The sequence below is a fragment of the Eumetopias jubatus genome, unplaced genomic scaffold, assembly GCF_037043125.1.
Source record: "Eumetopias jubatus isolate StellerSeaLion01/CBP00866 unplaced genomic scaffold, mEumJub1_p1.0 scaffold_11, whole genome shotgun sequence".
Classification (NCBI taxonomy): domain Eukaryota; kingdom Metazoa; phylum Chordata; class Mammalia; order Carnivora; family Otariidae; genus Eumetopias; species Eumetopias jubatus.
In genome coordinates, this window is record NW_028274817.1 from 95,915,320 (window position 1) to 95,942,779 (window position 27,460).

The window sequence follows — 27,460 nt, forward strand, 5'->3', positions numbered from 1 at the left end:
GTATCTCATGTAAAGAGTCTAGTAAATGCAGTACTTGAAACATAAAACCATTGCTCTTCAGCTTGAATATACTCTAAAACAGGCCACACTAGTATCCCATTAGTTTATGCAAGACTGAGATAAAGATCATTTGGAGTGTATGAAAGACAGGTATCATCAGACCCTATAGTAGAATCCTGAGCTACCTTTTTCATTTTATCATGGAAGAGATCAGATTCCATTATCTACAAACACCCATGTGCTGGCTACAAAATGCACCAGGAGACTGATTCTCACTGTTACAGGGAATATGCTGTTAAGATCATAGGGCAAACATTTGCTGCTGGATTTGTAAATTAGAAAAGAAAACCCTTAAAATACAGTAACCCTGAGGTAAACAGTTGTCAAGAGAACAATAGAGCATGAGATTAGGGAAAAAGAAGGCATCAAAGAAAGTATAAAATAAATAAACCAAAAGAGTATAAAACATAATAAATTTGCATGGCCACTTCAGTAAGTTGACTGATAACTTTGAGAGTTTTACTAATGACTACAAAGACTATATTTGGGAGATTAGTAGCATACAGGATATTTTGTTAACAAAAGTAAAGAAGAGGCGCCTGGGTGGTTCAGTTGGTTAAAAGTCTGCCTTCTGACCCCTCTCTGGGTCCTGGGATAGAGCCCCATGTTGGGCTCACCGTTCAGTGGGGAGTCTGCTTCTCCCTCTATCTCTGTCCCTCCCCCCAACTCGCGCTCTCTCTCTTTCTCTCTCAAATAAATAAAATGTTTTTTAAAAAGTAAAGAAATATTGGGGCACCTGGGTGGCTCAGTTGGTTAAGCGACAGCCTTCGGCTCAGGTCATGATCCCGGGGTCCTGGGATCGAGCCCCGCATCGGGCTCCCTGCTCAGCAGGAAGCCTGCTTCTCCCTCTCCCACTCCCCCTGCTTGTGTTACCTCTCTCTCTGTCTCTCTCTCTGTCAATTAAATAAATAAAATCTTTAAAAAGAAAAAGTTAAGAAATATTCAGTTACACAAAACAAACTACAGCAAGCTACAAAAATTTATTTAATTAGCATCTAATTCACATTCATATATGCTGCTTTTAAATTTTCTTTCATTTCAAGGGTTTGTTGATGTCAGGCATTGCCATCGGTCACCATGTCCTTATATCAATTGAATCAAAATCACTCTTTCCCATTCTCCCTTTACTACCAGCACTGTAGTTCTCTACCTCTTCACAGCATCAGTCTGGGAGAGCTTATTTATTGGTCTCTCCATTTCTGCTCTGTATTTTCAGTCACCCAACACATAGATATCTTCTCTCTTTCATCTAGCTCCATACAGGCAAAGACCAGTATACAGCACATAAAAGATACGTGGAAGTTGTAACTACATACATGGGTGGATGGATGTACGGACGGATGGATGGATGGAGTGACTGACATCCTCATTCAAGATCCATTTGAGCTAAAAGAAAAGACTACTGCATAGCCCTCATCAGGGATACCACAAGTATAATATTTAACCTCAAATTATCATAGTTTGGGTTTATTGGAAGAGGATAGTCTAGGGTTTAAGAAGTTTATTAGAATCAATACCTATGTAAGAAAGAGGGAGGAAGTAGACTGGAGAATAAGAGCAAGAAGATGGACTGCAAGGTGTAGAGAAGAGGATGATGCAGAACAGCCATATCGGCCTAATAAGGCCTTGATCAACTGGGCAGGGAGCTTTGGATTGCCCTTCAGAGATTCTGGCATCGGGCTAAAATGTCTGGCCCCCTAAGCTTGCCTGAATCAGTCAGGGAATGTAGGCTGCTTGACTGGTGGCGTGTAACCTTAGGCCAAGTGAAGCTGGGACAGTTTGTATAGGAGCTGACAAATGGAAGTAGACGGCTGGCTTCATTCCACATGGTTGAACAGCAAATCCTACCTTGAAGGGGCACGAGGAGGTGCAGTTCCATGTATTCCATACTAATCAACCCGTTTTTATTTTGATTTCTAAATCAGAAAAATCTACCAGGTGAGATTATCATCTAGTACAGCAAGGTGTATAAACTGCTAACCCAAAACTCTTGGTTTTAAGATATGTAAATTCATTTCACATGTTTTACAACATGTTGGTCAATTTAAGCCACTCTGCCTAAGTAAGGAGAGGCTGAGTGACCAGTCAAGAGCTTCATATCTTCCCTAGATCCGTGAAGCTCTTTGTAGAACAGAGTCTTGAGGCACATGTTAGAATTCTACTGACTGTAAATGTGAAATTGCCTTCTTAGTCAATTTTCCCAATGCCCAGCTCTTATCCATTAGTATGAATTCACTGTATATGTCACATAGCACTCATCTTTTGCAATAAGTATCATTTGAATACCTGATGGCCAATGGTATGGTATTTAAAGTTAGAGTTTCAACAAGTGGGAACCAACTGAATGCAAGTGGACAATACTTTCATTTTGAAAGTAAGGGCATGACTGCATCCTCTAAGATTCATTATAATGATATTCATCTTTACATAAAATCCAAGCATTTAAATGATTAACTTTAAGCAGCCTGATAAAATTCTGAAACACTATTATTAAGGCACTTTATTATACCAGTTGCTATTTGGTTATAATACTGAAAGTGTTCAGGCCATAGGTAGAGGTCAAAAAAAATTAAAATAGTAAAATTACATAAAATTAAGAATATTAAGATAGTTCAATACCTTTAATCAACATATTAAAATAAGAAATGCTAGTTATATAGTTTTAAGTTGAATGCAAATTTATAAAGAAAAAAATTCAATTAGTTGTACCACGTTCTGCCTTTTTTTAACTTGAGGAAAGTAAATGAATTTTGATTTCTAGTAATACCTTCTGTAAACATAAAGCATAAGTTTGAGTATCACCTATCTAATGTGAAATGCTCAAAACTAGAGAGAGAAATAATTATAGAGAACTAATGGCCACAGAAATTAAACCAGGTTGCAATGGGAAAGAAATACACAAGAGATCTCTGGGGGCATCAGTGATGTTCTATTTCTGGACGAGAGCGGTAGATAAAAGTGTTTACAATGATTTGTTAAGATATGTAAATTCATTTCACATAGTTTTATCTATGTTGTTTCCAGAAGAAAAAAAACCTTTCTAAACAATTAATCAAAAAAGCAACTTGTAAACCAAATGCCCTCAAACTGATACTGCTGTGGTAGTTGAAAATTCTCACCATGAAAATACCATTTGCACTAAGTACAAATTTAGAAGTGATTGGAAGTTTCTTGGCAAATGTGGAATCGATGCTGGCATTTAGAAACTGGGAATGTTAGCACAAACATCTCCCCACATTATCTCCAAATCAAGATTATAATCAGCACTGAGCAGGAAGCAACCTTTAGTAGTCAACAGAGAAAACCCCAATATGCCATACCATGAAATATGTGAACAAACCTCATCTTATTAATAATAGGTCAACAATACCAATATACTTGTTTGGAGGAATCTAAAATACAGAATGGACAGGGGCGCCTGTGTGGCTCAGTCAGTTAAGCAGTTGCCTTCGGCTCAGGTCATGATCCCAGGGTCCTGGGATCGAACCCCGCATCGGGCTCCCTGCTCAGCAGGCAGTCTGCTTCTCCTTCTCCCTCTGCAGCTCCCCCTGCTTGTGCTCCCTCTCTCTCTCTCTCTCTCTCTCTGTCAAATAAATAAATAAAATCTTTAAAAAAATAAAATAAAATAAAATACAGAATGGACAAACATAGAAATCAGGATATGTTTAAAAACAAATCCAAGGGGACACCTGGGTGGCTCAGTAGGTTAAGCGGCTGACTCTTGATTTCGGCTCAAGTCATGTTGTCAGGGTCCTGGCATCGACCCTGCAACAGGCTCCGAGCTCAGCTGGGAGTCTGCTGAAGATTTTCTCTCTCTCTCTCTCTCTCTCCCTTTTCCTCCCCCGTCCCCAGCTCTCTCTCTCTCTCTCTCAAATAAATAAATCTTTAAAAAAAATTAAAAAAATAGAATAAAATAAAAACAAATCGAAGGATTCAATACAAACACAAAAGGATAAACATATCTGAGCACCAAAAGGAAAATTTCTGAAAGCTGGGGCTAGCGTGCGGAGTCATGTCACCTTCTTCCACACTGTTCCCACTGAAACAACTACCACCAAGCCTGCTGGCGGAAACTGGGCACCAGTGTCAGGGCCTTTTGGGTCTTGCACAGCTTCCAGTGGAGAAGGCCAAATCTGCAGTTGCCTAAAAGTTTCGACTGTATGAAATGCAATTAGAACACCAAGAAGGATTTATAGGATGTAAAATTTAATAAAAGACCAGAAGTACTGTGAAGGAGAAAGACCTTTCCTACTTGGGTTGGAGTCTGCTGTTGCCCAGAATCTGTCCTCTTGTTTACAGAAACAGAATCCCCCTCCCAAGGGTTGACAGGACACACAGCCATGCAGGGACACACACTTTCACCTAGGCAAGCCCCCAGGACAAGCTTGAGCCAGTGACATATTGGCAAAGGTGATGGGTACATGTTCTAGTTCATCCCCTCAAAATTTTTGGCCTGCACTCCTTGCATTCTATTCCATTAGTCTAGAGGTAACAGCAGCAGATTTCAGAAGCTGCACATTAAAGATGTTGGAGCTAGCCCACAAGCCCCAGACTACCTTACCACTTCATTCTGTTGTGTGACATATGCAGAAAAAAAACCACAGACTAATTAGGCATAATATTATCTAAAAACCACCTTTATCTATGTCTGTATCAATGTACACATATTTGTCCATACATACATATGTAGGGTTGCATGTATTTGTATAACCAAAGGTACTTAATGAAAAGATACTGCATTTTACAGTATGTGATCATGTATGTGGGATTAAAGGTGGAGAAGCTATTAGTAGTGTTTTCAACTTTTGCATTGTTTGAATTGTTATAATAAGCATGCATTCCTTTTTGTTATTTACATGCCTGGTTTTCTATGCATAAGGCAATCAAATATTATAACAGCAATCAAATATTATAATCCTGTTATGGTATTTTCTTGATTAATCAATTCATATTTATAAATAGGTGAAGGGCTGAGGTGCCAGAAAGGGTCTGAGGAAAGAGGGATGGGGAGGACCCTACCAATAGGTCCCAAGGTGGCAACCAACTGCATGGGGATCCAACTTCTAGGAGCTTTGTGAAGACCAGCAATCAGGCAGGGGCTCATAACCAGCAAGGGAGAGACAAAGGGCAAGACATTAGAATTTCCTCTAAAATGAAAAGTCTCTAAGCAGGGCAGAGACTCTCCAACCATCACTGGCACCAAAGAGAATGGGGGTAAAGAGAAGGAAAAAGGACTGTGGTTAACTTTTCTTTCTGCAACCTGTGTTAAAAGCACTATGATTTAAATATTGCCATTAAATAATGGCAAATATTATATTGGAAGTTTCTGGGTTTTTGAAATTTCTATACAAATTTTAAGCATTACCATTTTGCTATAAGTGAATGATGGACAAATCATAATTATGAAATTTTTCTGTTGAGAGTTTATTATAATACATTGGTATCCTATGTTTTGGTTAAAGACAAATAAACATTCTACTTTATAATTGAGACTGTGCTACAATCCAGTGCTCTGGCTTAACAGATCTACCATGAAAATAATGTTCTTCATAGAATGAAGGTGCCATTACAAACAGCCTTCCACAGGTCTAGGTCAAGGAATAAGGAACAGATGATTATATCAGAACAAAGCATGGCCCCTTATGAATTCTACTCCCTCCTAACTGCATATTCTATCTATACACACAACACCAAGAAAGGTGGACAAATACACAGTGTTATGTATAACCCAGCCCCCCAAAACATGACAGATAATGTTTCAGGGCAGTATCCCAACACTGTCTTCAGTTATGATCTATTAGATGGTTATTGAAATATTCTTGAGATTTCCCACTGCCTACATGTCAGCAGCCATGATGCTAAAATTCTAGATGGCTCACTGTTAACAGTCAGCAGGTTTGTGCTAAGAATGGAGACTCTGAAAGATGAACACGTCCTAAATAACTGGTCTTCTTAATACATACGGGGAGTTTTGAATACCCCCAAAATTGCTTCTACCTATCTGGTAGTGTCCCGTAAATGTTCTTGACTCACTTTATATACTTACTTTAAATATTTAAAAGTCCATTTAAATATATATATACAGGCTTATTTTAAATATCTAAATATCCCAGAAAGTCACATACAAAGCAGATACTAATTTACACTAGAGTTATTAAGGTCACATTACCAACCTGAATGCATTAATGCTCTATATGTTTGACTCTGGGTCTGATTCATTCTCTATTAATCTCCTTTATGTGATGCAAGTTCCCACCCCTTCAACAACATAAGGTGCCTGTGTACTTCTGAAATAAATAACGCAACATATGTTAAGAAAAAAGAAAAAGAACAAGATAGCAGGAGAGGAAGAATGAAGGGGAGTAAGTCAGAGGGGGAGACAAACCAGGAGAGATGATGGACTCTGAAAAACAAACTGAGGTTTCTGGAGGGGAGGAGGGTGGGGGGATGGGTTAGCCTGGTGATGGGTATTGAGGAGGGCACGTTCTGCATGGAGCACTGGGTGTTATGAACAAAAATGAATCATGGAACAGTACACCAAAACAAATTATGTAATATATGGTGATTAACATAACAATAAAAAAATTTAAAAAAACATAAGGTGTCTGGAAGAGGCACGCTAAGGAATACTAGAAACAGAACCAAAGTTGCCAGGTACACACTATACAAATACCAAATCATGCACTGAGTAAAACAATAATTAGAATCACTTTTCATTATTCTCATTTCCTTTTTATTGTACTGAATGCTTTAAAAAATAATACAATTTCAATTTACGTGATTGTCAATGCCTTATTATTTTAATAAAAGTAACATAACAAGTTTTACTATGCCTCAAAAATGTTTTTGAATCCATAACAAGGTTAATAAAATGCGACTATATGTGGAAAGAGATATAATTAAGAGCTGTACATTCTCAGTTTTTTTTTTTTAAGATTTCATCTATTTATTTGACAGAGAGAGAGACAGCGAGAGAGGGAACACAAGCAAGGGGAGTGGGAGAGGGAGAAGCAGGCCTCCCACTGAACAGGGAGCCCGATGCAGGGCTCGATCCCAGGACCCTGGGATCATGACCCAAGCCAAAGGCAGACACCCAATGACCGAGACACCCAGGCGCCCCTCAGTTTTAAACAAAAGATCTGCACATTTTAAAATATATTTCCTCACCAGCGAAATGTTCAGTGTATTTGTAATTAAGACTACGGGCTTTATCTCTAAATTTAGAATGGAATAACTAACACATATCAATGAAGAAGGTAGAAATTACAATTTATCATTTAAGCTTCCTATCAATGCATTAATTTACCTACATATGCCAACTCCTTATTTTGTTTTAACGTCAGAAGACATATAGAACCCAGTACCTTAAAAGCAGCAACTTGCAAAACAAGACTGTGACTAGTTATTTTTCAGAAAAGATCAAGAATTTTGCAAAACCACATCTTGCTCATGATTAGGAGAACTACAAATTTGTATTGCTTTAGAGTGAGCAACTAAATCAGGCACAACCCAGAAATTTCTGTGCCAAGAAATTCACAGAGCAGACACTTCAGGGGCAGCTTTGCTGCTGACACTGAAGCTTCTAAATACCAGCCAAACTCAAAAGTATGGGACCACTTCTCCTGATGTCATTGGAACTGTTATTAACTGTGTTTTTTGGATACAAAAATCATGTTTCACATGGTAAAAGGGTGATATTAAAATATTTATCCTTGAATATCAATGAATTCTACAATCTAAAAGGGAGGTGTATATCAATATGTAGTGTAAGCACCCTGACAATTAGTTTTTCTGATTGTAATGTTAAGTGCCTGACATTAGGCTTCTGACTGCAGAGGCAATCACTTCAAAGACATGTGTCTGATATAAACATACTGCCCGCTACACAGCTAAATAGCCAGGCCACCCCACCTGGGAAGTTCCCCTTTTTAGGGATCTCTGGTTGACCTAGGTAACTGACCATCTAACTGCTTGCTTTCTCCCCCTTCCCTCACTTTAATTTCTGCTCTTATATTTTAAATTCACTAATAAAGAGTGAACCCCTGAAACCCTAGGTGCCCTACCCTCAACCCCAGGCTTGCACACTTTCTTTCTACTGGCAACCTCACTGTGTGGCCCCGAGCGTGCCTTATACCCTTAAAAACATGTGGGTAATAAACTTTATTTTTTCGATATTCCTTGATGGTTGTTGCTGGGGCACATCTTGTAATCATAGTAACAATCACAAGGGTCTCGGTCCAGCTACAACACTGGCTCTGAAAGGGGAAATGTCTGTGGGGACTCGCCACAACTAGCACAGGGGCAGGTGGGTGCTTCCAGTATTCCTAGCCAATAGTCACTATCGATAATGTGAGACTGACCCAAAAGAAAAATAGTACAGAATCCTTTGAACTCTGGCTATGACTGGCTTTAGCCCTTTAATTATGAAGGCTCTGTCAGTTAAGTGTCTGTCTTCTCTGTCTTCCGCTCAGGTCATGATCTCAGGGTCCTGGGATTGAGCCCCTTCAGGCTCCCTACTCAGCGGGGGTTCTGCTTCTCCTCCCTCTGTCCATTCCCCTGCTCCTGCTCTCTCTCTCTTTCTAAAATAAATAAATAAAATCTTTAAAAAAAAAAGTTACTAAGTCTTGAGTAGGTCCAAGGTTCAAAAGGAGTGCTTGAGGGCAGATCAGGCACCGGTGTGAGGACCTAGGACAGTGGCTGGTTACCAACCAGCAAAGAAATGTTTCTTTGGAAAATATTTCACTGGCAAAGATTTACCACTGTGTGCCAGCTAATCAGCAGCCCTGATTTTAGTTTAGCCTCATGTACCAAACAACCTGTTTGGTACTATTCTTCCTGTACATTTCTAAATCAGCCTCTCATTCAGAATATAACATGTAGTTCAACTTGCCTTAAAACTCAAAATCTTCCTATTCAAGTAATGGATTATATACCACATGACATATCAAAACTTAGAAATAATTTTATTCAATGTTCTTAGTAATCTGACCCGGTTTTAACAATAAAATCCTAGGATTTGAAAAGTTAAAGGGAAGCAAAGTTGTGTGATAGAGATAATGAGATTTGATCTCAAATCTAGGTTCTTTCACAAGATAGCTGGGTGAGGGTCACAAAGAGAAATAGTAGTACTTCAATTTCCTCTGCTATAAATTCAGAATTATACTTCACCATGTAGATCTCTTAAACAGACTAAGTTAGATAATGTATTAGCAAATAAAGCAAACCTACTCTTAAAGAAAGATGGGTATTTAAAGATTCTCACAGCAATACCATTTTCTAGTGTTAATGTTATTTCTTGCCAAATATTTAAGTGTTCCACTCTTTAATCTCTCTTGATAGCATTTTTCCTTATTCAGTCTTTTTAGGTCCACTGCTTCATGAACTTTACTGCACATGAATCACCTGGGGATACTTTAAAACTACAGGTGTTGGTTCCTTAGATCCAGAATGAGATCTGAAGTTCTGCCTTTCACACCAGCTCAGTGTCTGTCTGGACTAGCAACCTCAGCCTCAAATGGGAACCTGTTAGACATGCAAATGTGCACGCCCCACCCAAGACTTAACTAAATCAGGAACTCTGGAGGTGGGGCTCGGAATCTGTTTTAACAAGCCCCCAAGGTGAGTCCTATGTAGGGTCAAACTTGAGAACCGGGGTTCTAGCGTGAGGGTTCTCAATTTTGACTTCCCATTAGAATCACCTGGGGAGCTTTCTAAATTTGCAGTGCATAACTGACCCTCCAGACAAATTATATCATAGTCTATAGGTTGGACTGAGGCATGCATAGTTTTGAAAACTTCCCAGGTGAGGGGTGCCTGGATGGCTCAGTCAGTTAAGTGTCTACCTTCAGCTCAGGTCATGATCCAGGAGTCCCAAGATTGAGCCTCACGTTGGGCTCACTGCTCAGCAGGGAGTTGGCTTTTCCCTCTCCCTCGGCAGCTCCCCCTGCTCCTTCTCTCTCTCTTGCTCACTCTCTCTCAAACAAATAAAATCTTTAAAAAACAAAACAAAACAAAACTTATCAGGTGATTCTGATTTCCAGTCATGAGCAGTACTGCTCTGGGCGGGGAAGGGGGGGAGCGGGGGGGGGGAGACCACCATATCTATTTGTTCATGAACAAGGTCAGTAATGCACAAAAAGACAACTGTCTCCCAGGACTGTGTTCAGTGCTTGATGGGAGCCTAAAGCAAAACCATTAAAAATTTGTTTTTAAATATCAACAAAAGACAGACTGTTAGCATCAAAAGAGAAAAACAGAGGAGTCTGAGTGGTATAACTTAGATGATTTTATCCACCTACATATGCAAGAGACATGGAAGGTGGAGTTCAGGAGAACTAGATACAGCCACACTCTGCTCTGGACACAACATTCCAATAGCATCTGTCTCTCTCCTTTCTAATTCCTAACACAGAAATCAATCCTTTGACTATGAATATACCAAACAGTAATAACCCCACTACAAATCAATAAATGATCACACTGAGTACATACACTGACACTCATCTTTAGTGTACAATTCCTTCTAATGCTACTTCTCACTATAAACATTTTTTTTTAAAGATTTTATTTATTTATTCGATGTAGAGAGAGACAGTGAGAGAGGGAACACAAGCAGGGGGAGTGGGAGAGGGAGAAGCAGGCTTCCCGCTGAGCAGGGAGCCCGATGCGGGGCTCGATCCCAGGACCCTGAGATCATGACCTGAGCTGAAGGCAGATGCTTAACCAACTGAGCCACCCAGGCGCCCCGACTCACTATAAACATTTTTAACAAACTTTTTTGCTCTACCCATTAGCCTCTTCTAACTTTGGGAATCAAATCATCTCAGGGTGCGACGGAAAAGTGGAATTTCTGATCCTACAAGGTAAGAAATCCAGAAACATGTTTTTACCAAGGTGTATTTGAATTTCCCTGAGTCTGTTAAGGCAACATGTAACAAAATCGTACTGTTTGGAAACTCGTTATGCTGATATTTCTCATTTTCTAGCTGCAGTATGTGCTGGTAACAGCTGTCAAGCTGTTTCCCATGGGAGCAATGCTACATTTGGAAACTTATTGTACAACTTTATGTCCAAAGTCATTATTTTACATGTCTCTCCTTTTAACATTTTACAATAGTGTAAAACATAAACTTATTATTCTTTGCTGTCAGATACAAAAGAATATCTTACCAGTTATCTCTGTTATCACAGAAAAGAATATCGGTGAGAAAGGACACAGGTTTAGATGATCTGAAGCTGAGGTGGCAGGTGAGCTCCGCATTCATTCCACTGGGAGAGCCTGTGATGACTCTGCCTTTTGGAAACGTCACAGAAAGAGGATGAACCTCGTCCCCATCAAAAAGTCTTGCCGGGGGAATCTGGACATTTAACGTTGAGTCTCTGTTTAAAATTAAAAAAAAAAAAGCTCATAATACATGCAAATAATTGGATTTAAATGTGTCTTCTTCTGGTTTTTGAATCATTAGAAAAACTAAACAAGAAATATTTGCAATAATATGCCCAATTATTAAAGACATTTTTGCATCATCTCTTATTTTCTGGCCACAATATAAGTAAGATGGATAATATATTAATTTGACCACATAAGATGATCCAAAGTTCCTTCTGTCCTCTATGAATTAAAAAAGAGGGTTAAAACACCTGACTAAATACAATGTGTTTTTATCGATAGCCATGATATAGTGTTGTCCTTGAATGTATCCTTATAAAAATTTACCAAAACTTACCAATTTGCTAGCTAAAGCTTTAATGCATGTAGACTAAATATAATACTAATAGATGCATATACACACAAAAAATTTTTAGTGTAGATACTATTAAGCACTTATATAAATATGTCATGAATAGTTTCTAATCATTACTACTAGAAAATTCCACTTAATGTTCACATATTTCATTATATACCTATAATTTATTTAACCAATCTAAAATGTTCATTATTTCTAATAATAAAATATGTAGTATTCACTTATAACTCTAACACTTGATAACTTTTAGTGGTCAGTTAATATTTAGCCATATTACTTTTAAAATTTTATTATATATGTAGGCTCCTATAACAAATAAGAAGTGTTATCAAATGGGAATCATATTTCCCTAGTATGTTAATTACAATGAAGATCATTCTGCTAACTAACTAAAAAAAGTAAAGAAAGATCTCAACTTCAGTTACTTAAACTGATATGGTTCATTGCATAAAAAAATTAAAAATGTAATTTATAAATCAGGCTTAAATCCAATTCTGTTGTTAAGTAGCTAAGTGTCATTGGATAAGTCATTAATGCTGTTGATCTTATTGTGTGTACAATGAGGAGACTGGATTATATCATGTCTACAGTCACTGTTACATGTTCCTTTCATTATACCACATTTTTTCAAGATTCAACTTTTGACGTGAGATGATTTTTAAACTGATACCTTTATACATTCATTCAGAAGTTGAAAGAGTAAAATATTAATCCATATATTAGACAATGTTTCTTGATAAAAAAATACTTTTTAGCACAATATAATTCAAGCCACTTCTATTTTCTGTTTAAGCAACAGGATTAGTGTCTGCTTATGAGACAGGGTCTTGAAAATACTGGGAATCCCAAAGTTGGCCAGTTAATGCTGAGCAACTATACTCTTGTCACCAAATGGCATTCAGAGCAAGCTCTAAAGTGTAAGTAAGCACTCATCATATTTTGCAGGCCAAACGTTAGATACTACAAGTTGCTCTTGGCTCCACAACTTGAATAATATCCATTTATTTTCAACCATCACATCACACTTGGAACTTTTTTCGCTGGATCTCAGAATGCTTAACTGTAAAATAAAAGAATGAACTAGAGAAGCTCTGAGGTAGCTACAAGATCTAGAAGTTGGTGAAAATAATGCTTACAGGCAATTCACACTGGTGTACCAATCCTTAAATTTTGTATAATTTTAACATGTCAACAAGCCAATCTTTATATCTACTTCTTTACTGACAGGTGTATATTTCTAAATAAAAATTAGTTTGGCTTTCCTTTTTTTTGTTTTACACAAAGGATATACATATACATAGTCTTGCTTGACTTTTACTTGCCACAGGACATTTATGCAGTTCCCAGGTTTTGCTGTTCTGAATAAGGTTACTATGAAATAATTTCAAACATAACTTATAGTACACACATGCAAGAGTTTTTCTTGCATGTACTGTGAAGTGGAATTACTGGGCCCTGAAATATGCAAATATTACACTTTGCATATTATTATCCAGTGTGGTCCTAACTCATTGACATTGTAACTAGAACCTGACTTCCTAACGTTTGCCTACCTATGACAACCAAAATGCTTACCTTATTGTAGTCTCTAATTTTCACTTCCAACTTTACAAAAAGGTCAATTATATGCTTTCAGATGTTCATTACCCACTTGTGAATCCTCTTCTGTGAAGTACCTATCAGAGTTTCTTGTCAACATTTCTGTTGAGTGATTTGATTGTTTTTCTAACTAATTTTTATCAGTCATTTATTTTTTTGTTAGCATGATTTTAAGTCTTAAGAAATTCTTCTCTACCCAAAGATGTTAAAATTGTTTCCTAAAATATTTTTTAAATTTTTTCCTTTCACATTTAAGACTTTAATCCATTTGTAATGGATCTTTGTGTATTATGTGAGACAGGAATCCAGTTTGAAATATTCCACACAATCAATTGTTCCAGCACCATTTATTGGCTAGTAACCTGTTTTCTCCAACGATCAACAATACCATTTTTGTCAAATATTCACTACCCATTCATATATGGGCTTTCTGTAAGTCTCTTTATTCTATTCCTTTGATCATGTTTATTTATTGCTACACCACTACCATATTGGTTTAGTCTTGATATTTGGTAAGGCAAGCCCTTCTTATCTTATTCTTCTTTAGGAATGGCTTGGCTATCTTTTTCTTTTTCTTTTTTTCAAAGATTTATTTATTTGAGAGCGATGGGGACAGGGGGAGCAGGGGCTTGGGGAGAGGGGCAGAGGGAGAGGGAGAGAGAGTCCCAAGCTGACTCCATGCTGAGTGCAGAGCCCAACATGGGGTTTGATCTCACGACCCTGAGATCAAGACCTGAGCTGAGATCAAGACGGAGGCTTAACCAGCTATGCCATCCAGGCACCCCACTGCTATGTATTTTAAATAGTGAACTTATATGTGTCTATTTTGATAAATGATCTTCATAGCTTTAAAATTTTACCTGTAGATTCCTTTAATTTCCTATATGGAAAATCATCTAATCTATAGATAATGACAGTGCTTATTTTCCTATCCTTACATATTTTATTTCTCTTAACTTCATTCATGGACTACATTTTTCAGGAAAATGTGCTAGAGAGACAGTGATAACAGGCATCCTTGCCTTTTCTTTTTTATTTAAAGGGAATTAATTTATGTTCCAGTATCCATGATAATGTCTCTTTTAGATACATGATAGAAAATGTTAACAATTTAAGGGATATCTCTTTTATTCCTGTTATTAAGAGTTTTATCATGAGTGGTTTTGGAATTTTACCAAATGCTTTTCTTCTGCATCTATGGAAATGATCATATCATTATTCTCTTTAATTTGTAAATGTGGAGATGAAATACAAAGGTATTTTAGATTTTCTAACATTAGGCAAATCTTGCAATACTGGGATACACCCAACTTGGTCATGGTTTACTAATATATTTGTATTATATATGTAATATACATTATATTAATATGTATACATAATTTAATTCATTAAGGATTACTGCATCTATAGTCATAAGAGAGATCGGCCTATAATTTATCTTTCTCATACTCTATCTAATTTTATAATAAAACTTTCTGACTTCATAAAACAAATTAGAGCACATCGTCTCTTTTTCTCTCGTCTAGAATTTCTACAAGGTTTGAGATATCAGTTTCTTGCAAGTTTAGTAAAACTTGCCTATAAAAACATCAGAAGATGATATTTTCCTTGTATGAAGATTTTAAATATTGATTCAAAGACTTTCAACTTTCTATGCATTCCCAGTATGGTTTTAGTGAATTATATTTTTTTCTACAAACTTCCCATTTCATTTTTCAAATGTGTTGGAATAAATTTCCTCATAGTATTTTGATTATCTCATTTTTCTCCACTGGATATATAATATGCCCCATTATTCTTAATACTATTTAGTTGTATCTTCTCTCTTTTTGTTCCTTGTCAATATCACTGTATCAGTATCCATTGTATTAGTTTTTCAAAGAACCAACTTTTGGGTTCAGTGAGCCTATCTTCTATATATTTGCTTTCTATTGCTTTTATTTCTACTTTTTCATTTTATCTACATTCTATATTCCTTAGGTTTAATCCATTATTCTTATTCTTATTTATTAGGTTGAATACTTGAAACTTCTAACCATTTTTCATCTACTATCAGCATTTAAGACTACACATTTCCATCTAAATACCATTTTTGCTACATTCCATAAGTATATTTATTTGTTTAATGCTTAACCACTGGAATTTAATATAACAGATGCAGTTAACTCAACACAGATGCAGGCTTACTTGTCTAAAGAAAGCAACAGAAGTGACAGTATGTGTTTCAAGTTAAGTCTTCAAATTTAATACTCAAACACTGCTTTTATATCAGTGAATGTTGTTTTCATGTTTTGATACATGGTATTTTAATTATTATTTGCAGAATTCAGTATGGTATCTTCTTTGACTCTCTATAGAAGGTTTTTTTAGGGGCACTTGGATGGCTCAGTCAGTTGAGTGTCTGACTCCTGATTTTGGCTCATGTCATGATCTCAGAGTCATGAGATCAAGCCCCTTGTCAGGCTCTACACTCAATGCAGAGCCTGCTTGAGATTCTCCCTCTCCCTCTGACCCTCCCCCCACTCACGTGTGTGCTCTCTCTCTCTCTAAAATTTTTAAAAAAAAGCAAGGTTTTTAAAGCAGTTCCAAATGTATGGCAGATCTGTTAATATTTTCTTTAATGATTTTAAAATTATAATTATTATCAGAAAACATAGTATATATGATGTCAACTCTTCAAAATTTGTTAAATTTGAGGGGTGCCTGGGTGATACAGTTGCTTAAGCATCCAACTCTCGGTTTTGGCTCAGGTCCTGATCTCAGGATTGAGACTGAGCCCTGAGTTAGGCTCTGCGCTCAATGGGGAGTCTGCTTGGGATTCCCTCTATCCTTCTGCCCCTCCCCACTCCCCACTCATGCTCTCTCTCTCTCTCTCTCTCTCTCCAAAATAAATAAATAAATCTTTTTAAAAAAAACTGTTAAATTTGAACTATAGAATGATACACTTTCAGTCTTTGTAAATATCTCCTATATGATAGAGAAAACTGTGTATTCTATAACTGCAGGGTGCAGTATTTTATAGTACTATTTTTAATATTACTTTTATTTTTTTAAAGATTTTACTCATTTATTTGACAGAGAGAGAGACAGTAAGAGAGGGAACACAAGCAGGGGGGAGTGGGAGAGGGAGAAGCAGGCTCCCCGCTGAGCAGGGAGCCCAATGCGGGGCTCGATTCCAGGACCCTGGGATCATGACCTGAGCCGAAGGCAGACGCTTAATGACTGAGCTACCCAGGGGCCCCTAATACTACTTTTAGTATTTTTAATAATATTAGTATTAAATGAATGAAGCCTTTAAAATAACCTTTTCAAATTTTCTTTATCTATACAAGTGTTTTTGTCTTTTGGACTCATCGATAATTGAGGTATGTGTTGAAATATCCTACAGTGATGAAGGACTAGTCAATTTCCCCCTATTATTTTAATTTGGGGTTTATATATTTTAAGACTATTTTAGTTGTGCCTACAATTTTAGAATTCTGATAGTTTTCAGTGAGCTACATCTTTTATAATTATTTAATGTATTTTTAATATTAAAAATACATCTTACCTCTTAAATAAGGTTATCACATGTAAAATTAATACTGCTATCCAGCTTTCTTATGGTTATTCTGCTATAACTCTTCCTAAGATTTTAGTTTGGTGGTTCTCAACTGGGCGTGGCTCTGCATTCCAGGGGACATGCAGCAATGTGTGGAGACTTTTATTTTTCCATCATAACTGGGGGAGGATGCTACTGGCTAGAGACCAGGGAGGCTGCTAAACATCCTACTATGTACAAAATAGCCACCGGTGAAAAAAAAGAAGTATCTTCCAAAAATGTCAACAGTTCTGAAGTTGAGAAACCCTGCTTTACTTCGATCTTTCTTTTCCTTATGTCTCACATATACTTCTTTTAACAGTTGGATTTTTTTTTTTTTATTTACTCTAACATTCTCTGTCTTTTAACTAGTCAGATTAACTTATTTACATTTGATTGTATTACTCAACTACTTAGAGTTTTTGCCATCATTTTTGTTTCAGTTTTTTCTTGCTTTTTAAAGTATGCATCTCTTTTTCTCTCTTACAAAATTAACTGAGATTCTGTTGATTTCTATACCGTCTGTGTAGTTATATACAATCTTAGGTTTGTGGATGCCCTTAAAAATTTACCCTACACACTTTGTTTTAAAATTCCTAAAAGTTATATTTGGTTCATTTTCAACTCTATACTGTATAATTCCATGTTAATTATTAATTTTTATAATGCTATCTTGTTTTAAAAAATTATTTATACTCTGTGTCTGATAATTCCAATATCTGACTGACTTAAGAGTCTAAATTTCAAGATGGTTTTTTGTGCTGACTCTAAATGATGGCATCTTCCCTTCTTGTGAGTTTTGCAATACTTGATATTACACTCATGTCTGGTTGATAGCAATTGTGGAAACTGAAGTATCAGCCAAAACTGAGGATGGCTTCATTTAGAACAGAGGTTCACAAAGCATGGTCCATGCATCAGCAGCCTAAGTATCAATGGGAAACTTACTAGAAATACAAATTATTACATACCATGCCAGGCTTCCTGAATCATGAATTCTGGGGATGGGAAGCAACAATCTCTGTTTTAAAAAGTGTCTCAGGCAATGCTGATATACACTGACGTTTAAGAACCACTGATCTAGAGAAGATTTGCTTGCTTATGCTGAAAGGTAGAGGGATTTACTCACGTGAACTATTTTAGCCTCTTCCAGTGTCCCTGGATTAATCCAGGAATTTGAGATTGTTTTCCTACCTTGAAGAATTTGTCTCAAGTTTTAAGAACAAGCCTGCATTTGGCAGATTATTACAGCTCACCACTCCTACTCTGGTTTCAGCTTATAAGTATGTACTGGTTTGGTCTGGTTTGATCTGAGCCCTTTGGAGACCTCCCACATTTCTCAGAAGCCAGCAATTAATTAATTAACTAATTAATTAAACACACACATAATCTACTTGTTTTGTAACACAAGGGTACATAATGTACCTAGGGCAATATACGATTAGGGTTTCGGCTGCTGCTAAATTTTTTTAAAAAATGAAAACGGACTGCATTCTGCTATACTATGTGCATGTGATAGGCAGAATTCTGAGATGGTCCCCAAGAGCCTTAGTGTACATACAAACTCTAATTCCCACCCCTTGGGTGGCAGAATCTGTAAATATGATATCACTTTGGTGAATCAGCTGTGTTATACAGCCATGGTAAAGGGACTTTCCATATGTAATTGACATCCCTAGTTAAATAAACTCCAGTAAACCAAAAGGAAGATTATCATGGGTGGATTAGACTTTATCAGGTAAGATCTTAAAAAGGTTTGGAGGTCAGAGACTGAGAAGTCAAAGGATGGTCTGCTTCTGGCTTTCAATGAGTAAAGTACCATGATGGGAGGAGGATTTGGCCAGGATGTGAGGATGGCCTCTAAGAGCTGAGAGTGATCCCAGCCAACAGCCAGCGAGAAAATGATACCTTAGTTCTCCAACCAAACGGATTAATCCTGCCAACTACCAGAAAGCTTGCAGGAGGACTGAGCCTCAGATGAGACAGCTGCTATAGTCTGTACCTTGATTTCTGCCTACTGAGAACATAAACAGTGGATGCAGCTAAACAAACCTGGATTTCTGACCCAAAGAAACTACGAGATAACAAATTTATGTTTTAAGGCACTAAGTCTGTGGTAATTTGTCACATAGAAATAGAAAGCTTGCTTCTTGTACCATTAAGAGAGACATATCAAATTTTTTTACAAGAAAATCAAATGACTAACTGGGAGGTAATTAAGTGGGCTTTAAATGAAAATGTGGTAAATTCACATTAAGCATTTACCTGTAATAGTTTTGAGGTAAAATGTTGATATCCATCCCAGTTGTTACATCCAGAGGAACAGGAGTAAAAAATATGAATGGAGGGTCAAACAATAACATGGGTGATTTCACCTCTCCAACCAAACATAACGTTCGATAGCAAACTGGATTATCATTTAGACGAATGGGAATATCAGCTGTGTATTTTCTAGGATGATCTAATGAAAAACAATTTTTTAAAAGTATCTTAGATTTGTTCACATACACAAAAAACATTTACATAGTTTAAACTTTACTAAATATTAAAATGTACTACGAAGTTACAGCTCAATGGAGAACAGGTTACCCAGAAACTGGAATTATCCTGCCAAGGAACTTAAAACATGTTAATGAAGTGTCACTGAATCAAAAATATGCTAAAGTGCCCTATGCCTAGAAATAGGGCAGATCTCCTTAAAGCAAATTTTCGTTATTATTGGAAAATACCCGTACATGGAGGAAACAGTGCAACAGGACTTCTTTTTTTGATTCTTTTCTGTGCCTTAACAGGAGCTGCCCATCCCTTTGGTATATGCAATATGAAGATGAGGTCAGATAGTTGCCATAAGGATCTCAGGGGACTAGTACTGTGAAATGGGTGTGCCGAGAAGAAAGGAATGTTGTTCCTCCCAGATTTTTAAGTTTATGGAAAGCTGCCAGGGTTGACTGGCCAATTTCACCTGGTAGGAAAAGACAGGAAATTCCCATGTGGCAACTCACTATGAGGTAAGGCAGTCTGTGTTGGAGAAAAGGGCTCAGCATCTCAGGCTGCAGGCTAGTCCCAGACAACAGGTTCCATCTCAGCAAGCCGCCAATGCCCTTTTTAGACCCAAATGCCCAAACACAGTGTCTCATAGAGAGAAAAATATGATCTGGTGAGTATGAACTCAAGGTAATATCTTTCAATTCAAAAACTAGACACCAGAATGACCTGGCACAGATCAGGGTCACCAAGAGTATCACCAGAGCACATGATGAGTGTTCTGGATGACATATGTTCAGAAGTGACACACTGTGAACCATACACAAAAACAAGGTATCATTGAACTGATCATACCCACTAGATTTCTCTGTGCTGGGTGCCTTCACTTGGTGCAGTCTTTTACTTGTTCATATAGTCTAGGATCCTTGGAAAATGAGAGGTGGCTGGAGAGGGAAGTGAATTAGTGACTTCCTACTAATCATGACAGATGAGCACTGGAAAGACTATGTGAAAACATGAGAGACTATATCTATACCTTGAGCTGAGAAAATGAATTATAATAGAATTTATGTGTTTAAAACTGTAAATCCATAGAGAAATGATTGTTTCATTTAATGAATCTGATATTGTAAAATTTATTTTGGGGAGAAAGAAAATCAAGTTCATTACTTCCAAAGTTAAGCAAGGTTTTAATTAGGACTTATTGAATTCTGAATTTTGAATGGGCTATTTTGAGATTATTTCTGGGTTTCACACCTGGTAAACGTTTCCGAGGTCATGGAGAAGGGGATTCTCTGTGTAACCTAAGACTACTGGATGTTTGGTAACACATTTTTCTAAGCTCAGGTCGTCCTTCTCTCTCATCTGAGATGTTAAGTTATATAAATGTGTTACAGATACGTTTTTCTTAAGAGCGAGGTTGAAATCCTAAGAAGGCAACTCATAGATTTGACTGCTTAGGCTTAGCCCCATGCTGAAGGAAAAGTCAAATGGAAATGCTACTTATTTCCTTCTAGATAATCTATTTTATTTCATCTGGATAAAAATGTTGATACAGACATAAAGGAGAAGCTCTATACAGAAATACATATGGTGGCTTTAGCTGGACTGGCTTTCCTGTAATTTCTTTCAGGACCAGACATAACAGAAACTGAGAAGAAATACACAGAAATACATAATGAAACCTAATTACTTTTACAAAATAAACTTCAGAATGGGGAGAGTATACGATGTTTTCTATTATATTTCAGAGTTCTAAACAGAAATAATAAAAGATGAAACATTTTTCAAATCTATCAATCACAGTACTCTACATACTGTTTCTCGCCATTAAAACGAAAATGATTATAAAATGCCATGCTGAAAAAACAAAAAATGAAAATGTCATGCTAATAGAGGTACCGGGACACTGAGTTAAGGCAACGCAGTGCTAATAGCATATTATTGAGAAAATATACAGCTGAATGAAATCTAAAAAGCTTAAAAGCCATAATAGGTTCTTATTCTGCCTTTTCTGTTGATAACATAGCTAGTTCTTGGTATTTAATTTAGATTGCCACATTTGTGTTAGATGTGTAAAACAGTACTGTCCCAAGGATTGTGACGCAAGTGATTTACGGAGGGCATGCCCTCAGGAAGAACCTGTAAGTGAAGAAGGAAACAAAACAGAGGTGGGCAAGAAGTTATGAAAAGTTGTAGTTTTATAATCCGGATTCAAACTGATCCCATACGCAGCTATGGGATGTTAATTCACCAGAGGCTGTCCCAGCTGAGGGAGAGTTAGTTGGGCCAGCTGAGGTAGTAGCGCTGGTGAAGCTTACCCTCCTAGATACCTCTTTCCGCTAAGGGCACCCTTCTAGAGAAAGGGACAGATATAGCCCGTCAGAAGCCAATACCCACAACTGAGAGATGGATGGGAATACCCAGTAATGGGAATCTGGATGGGCCCAAACAGCATATAGCAGAGACTGCAATCCTAATGTTGCTTTCTAAGTAAGAATAATTAAGAAGAATAATAGGTAAGTTACTGTAACATCCTTTTAAATAGAAAAATAGTCTGGAAATGGCATTTGGTGTGCTTATTTAGTTAAGGCATATAAACTGTAAAGGTACTGAAGCAGATGCTTTAAATTAAAGACAAATACCAGGATAGAGTTCCTCAAAAAGGAGAAAAAAAAAAATCTTCATAGATGTATTTTCAAGCACCTTCCTGCTGTTCCTTTGCTTCAGTCTGCTTAAAGAAGCTAGTTGTCAATACCCTCACTTCCTGAAGCTCATTACCAGAAAAATTCTATATTTTTATGCAGCAGGGATTCTCATGTTGGGAATTTTCTAAATTATGTGCCCCCTGGGGAGTGAAACATTGAAGCTATTTACATGAGAACTGAGAACAATCTTATTCAAGGAAAGTGAGAGTCTACCCACCTAAATTAGATTCAAGAACAATGGTTTGGATTCAGAAGGGATTGGAGATTCCCTTAGAGATCAGTATGGGTCACATATTCTATCACAGCCCCAGCCACTGTCCCTGTGGGGGTCCAAGGAAGAGATAAGAAAGGGGGAGTGAAAAGTAAAAACCACCTCACTAAAACTCTTGAAGGCCCTGACCTTATAAGGCAGCTCTGCGTGGTGGCCAGTATAACAGGTCTAGCCATGTGGAATTATGTAGATCCACCCGACTTAGGTGATATTGATGGCAAAGGATGTGTCTACAAGGCAAAGAAAAGAGAATGAGACATAAAGGCCCTGACCATGGCTTGGGATAAGAGGCTTACACCACAGTCAGATTACAAGAAAAGAAAAGGGCAGAAGCAAAGTATAATCCATTCCTAATGCCTGCTAGAAGAAAATGGCAGATGCTACAGGATAGCCCAAAGAACAAGGCCAAGATCTTACCGGTATAACTGAAAAAAATCCTAAGTCAATAATGAATGATCCATACACACGCAAACAAAGGTTGTCAACAGAAGCTGTCCCTGAGAAAGTTCAAGCATTGGACATATATACATGTGAATATACATAGACATATATTTAAGTTGTAGAGTTTAAAAATACAATGACTGAAATGAAAAATTCACTATAGGGATTCAACAGTAGATTTGAACTAGCTACACAAAGAATCAGCCAACATGAAAAAATGTCAGTTGAATTTACTGATTCTAAGGAACAGAAAGAAAAAAGGCTTTGATTTGTCTTTAGCTGAAGATGGTATTTAAACCTAAATTTTAAGCCACCTCTGAGACTTACTCATTTTCCTCTGAGTTATCTCCCATGTATACATGAAATATACATGTATACATGATATATACATGTTAATAAACTTGTTTTCCAAAAAAGAATGAAAAATGAACAGAGCCTCAGAGATCTATAGGGCATCATGAGGAATACCAATATATGCAAAATAAGAATCCCTCGGATGGAGAAGAGACGGAGAGGGAGAAACACTGTTTGAAGAAATAATGGCCAAAAGCATCCAAATTTTAGTTTAAAAAATTTAATTAAAAATTTAATTAAAAAAACCATTAATCTAAACATGTAAGAATTTCAGTGAACTGAAGTAGTAATCAAAAAACTTCTCACACAGAACAGCCAAAACCCAAATGCACTCATTGGTGAAATCTACTAAACATTTTGTGAAGAATTAATATCAATCGCTATATAAATATCGTTATATTAATATATATATTAATATGTATGAATATGAGTACTTCCCAAGACATTCTCTAAGACCACGGTAACAGAAATGAATACTTCTGTTTATGGCCAATTGATTTTGAACAAGGGTACTGAGACAATTCAATGAGGAAGCAATATTCTTTTCAATAAATGGTGCTGGTACAAGTAGATATACCCATGCAGAAAAATGAGGATGGAGCCCTACCTTACACCGTATTAAAAAAAAAATAACTCAAAATAAGCCATAGACTTAAATGTAAGAGGTAAAATTACATGATTTTAGGAGAAAACAGAAGAATAATTCACCATGACCTTGGGTTATGTAATGTTTTCATAGATACAACACTGAAGGGGCACCTGGGTGTCTCAATTGTTAAGAATCTGCCTTTGGCTCAGGTCATGATCTCAGGGTCCTGGGATCGAGCCCCACATCAGGCTCCCTGCTCAGCGGGGAGTCTGCTTCTCCCTCTCCCTCTACTCCTGCCCCTGCTCATGCTCTCTAATAAATAAATAAAATCTTTAAGAAGAAAAAAAGATATAACACTGAAAAGCCAAAGTAACAAAAGAAAAATTAGATAAAACAGACTTCATCAAAATTGAACTATTTTCCAATAGTTGAAAAGAGAAATCTCAGAATGAAATAAAATATTTTCAAATTGCATATCTAACAAAGTAATTTTATTCAGAATATATAAAGAACAGTGACAACTCAAAAATAAAAAGGCAGCCAATTTTTTTTTTAAGGCAGCCAAATTTTAAAATCAACACATGTTTCAAACAGACCTTTCTCCAAAGATGACATACAAACTGACAACAGGCACATGTAAAGGTACTTAACATCATTAGTCATCAGGGAAATGCAAATAATAACTACGATGACCTATTACTTCATACTCACTAGGATAGCTATAATAAAAAAAGATTACAAGAAGCGTTAGCAAGGATGTGAAGAAACTGGAACCCTCATTCATTGCTGATAAGATTTTAAATTGTTACAATTGCTTTGTAAAACAGTTTGGCAGTTTCTTAAAATGTTAAACATCAAGGGGCGCCTGGGTAGCTCAGTCGGTTAAGCGTCTGCCTTCGGCTCAGGTCAGGATCCTGGGGTCCTGGGATTGAGTCCTGCATCAGGCTCCCTGCTCAGCGGGGAGTCTGCTTCTCCCTCTGCCCCTCTCCCCTGCTCATGCTCTCTCTCTCTTGCAAAAATAAATAAAATATTAAAAAAATATAATAAACATCAAATTGTCCTATGACCCAACAATTCCACTCCAAGATATATAACCAAATAAAGGAAAACATGTGTCCTCACAGAATTGTACATGAATGTTCATAGCTGTTCTATTCATAAAAGCCAAAAAAGTAGAAATGATCCAAATGTCCATCAACTGAATAGACAATGAATGTCTATGAATAGACAACATGTGATATATCCTTACAATTATTGGTAATAGAAAGGAATTAAGTAGATTGATGCTACAACATGGCTAAACCTTGAAATTATTATGCAATGTGAAAGAAGCCAATCACAAGAGGACACACACTGTATGATTCTATTTATATGAAATGTCCACAGTAATCATATTCCTAGAGACAGCAAATAGTGGTCAGCAGTGGCTGAATGGAGGGGGAGATGTGGAGTGACTACCAATGGGTATGGACTTTCCTTTGCAGGCAATGAATATGTTCTAAAATTAGGCTGTGGTGATGGTTGCCCACTTATGACTATCCTAAAAACCAGTAGATTGTACACTTTAAAAAAATGTATTTTATGGTCTGTGAATCAAATTTTAATAAAGTTGTAATTAAAAACCACACTTTTAAAAATAATCATATCTGAGTGTGAATTTTATCTTTATAGTATCTAATCTAAAATATAAGAATTTAAGGCAAAATAGAAGGCATCTTCTTCCTCTTCTAGCAGTATCCCCATTTAAATGAACAATAAAAACAACTGAGAAAACCAGAAAATAAATGCATACTTGATTTGGAAAGAACTACTAAGGCAAAGTTAAAAGGGCTGTATTCAGTTCCATATGAGCCAAGAAAAGTAAAAGTTGCCTGCACTAGAAGAAAATAAATGAGGGTGACGAAAAGATCAAGGAGGTACTACCCTGGTCCCAACTCAAAAGGCCCCTATAACTCAACTCCAACTCCCCGAAGATTCCATTCTCCATTCAGCTGTTTAATTCTGAAGAACCCAACACTCTTCATCCAACCTGTTGGCTTTGATCTGCTAGAGTCTTGCCTCCTGCTACCTCAATGCCTTAGAGATGGAAAAGACTCCAGCCCACTGATCAAGCAGTAAGAGGAATGGAATGACAGTTAGTGTGTAAACTCACTAAATGGAAATAAAATTCCAAAGTATTTCAACAATTTCTTGAGTAAGAAATAAACCCATACTATAATTTTGTCTGTGGGCAAGTTCATGAATACAGTTACATCATAGAACAGATAGGAAAATATGTGTCCAAAAAGGTATTGTTTTCAAAGGTTTAAAGATGATATAGAGAAGAGAAATAAGATGTATAGTATATAAAACAAAAATTTGATCAGTACATAAAATTTATGAAAAATAAAAAATATAAAGGAAATATGAAATGAAACTGCCTGAAAATTAATATGTATTATAACACAAAATATGAGTAAGTTAAATTCCCCTCCTAAAAATCACATTTCAGTCTTGCTCAGGAAGAAAAGCAAGGTCCTTTGCTTTGCAGTACTGGTCTTAAATTTAAAAGACACAGACTGAAAATAAAATGATATATCAACCAAAGGCTGACAAACAGAAGACAAAGTGGCAATGTATCACATAAACAGCATTCAAGCAAATAGCATTTAGTAGAAAAAAGAACATTATTTTAAATGTATATACTTATTTATAAAAGATATATAAGACATATACTTTTTATAACATACAAAGATACAAAGCAAAACTACTGGAATCAAAGTTTTAACAAACTGCCATTGTAGTAACAGGTTCAGATAGATTATACTAACAATTGTAATGCAATTGTAATATAAATGTAATGTAGCAATATTGTATTAACAGATTCAGGAGGAGAATAAGGCAGAGAAAGAGATATTGTCAATGAAGAAACAAATTCATTAGTTACTATGATTTTAGATTATAAAACTATTTATTTAAAAAACAACAGAGAATAGTCTTTGAAAACTTCCAGATATAACCCGAGAAGTTCAGTATAGGAGCCAAGAGCCAGAAAAACTACAAATATATTCTTTTTATATAGTGATAGGTAATTAAAAAAAGAATTTAAAAATTCTCATTCACAATGATGCATATAAAATAAACTTTCACTACTAGAAAAACATGCTATTCTTTGAAGGGAAAAATTCAATTGTATGCCTTTTTCTAGAAACAGGAAAAAAATAATGTATAGTTCATTTAGAAAAGTAAATGTGTAAGAACGGCCAAGAATTTTTGTGATAGGTTTGTAATGACAGAAAATTTGTCACATCAATTATAAAAAGGTACAATAAAGTTGTTTAATAAAAAAGACCAGTAAAGAAATAGATGTATAGATAAATAGACATGCTGACCAGCTTCCCCCAAAGCAAGTAATCCAAGAGTACAAGCTAGATGTGGCAATGCCTTTTCTGACCTAACCTTGGAAGTCAGAAACCATCACACCCATAATATCCCATGGGTGATATATCAGTCCTATTTGATGTGGGAGGGGACTCTATAAGGGCATGAATACCAAGAGGTGAGGATCATTGGGGTTCATTTTGGGGGATGGTGACCACAAAATTCTAGTATGAAACTTCCTTAGAACTGTTTTAAGAACACATAAAA

At 36.5% G+C, this 27,460-nt stretch overlaps 1 protein-coding gene across 3 annotated transcripts in view; it reads right to left on the reverse strand.

Moving 5' to 3' along the window:
- CFAP47 (cilia and flagella associated protein 47) overlaps positions 1-27,460 on the reverse strand; it is a 519,587-nt gene that overhangs the window by 358,968 nt on the left and 133,159 nt on the right. For all 3 annotated transcript variants that reach the window (XM_088028500.1, XM_088028501.1, XM_088028499.1), the window contains exons 25-26: positions 19,252-19,447; positions 11,230-11,439 (exon numbers count right to left, since the gene is read on the reverse strand). In XM_088028500.1, the coding sequence (XP_087884626.1) occupies positions 11,230-11,439; positions 19,252-19,447 (406 nt within the window). The remainder of the gene's footprint in view (positions 1-11,229; positions 11,440-19,251; positions 19,448-27,460) is intronic.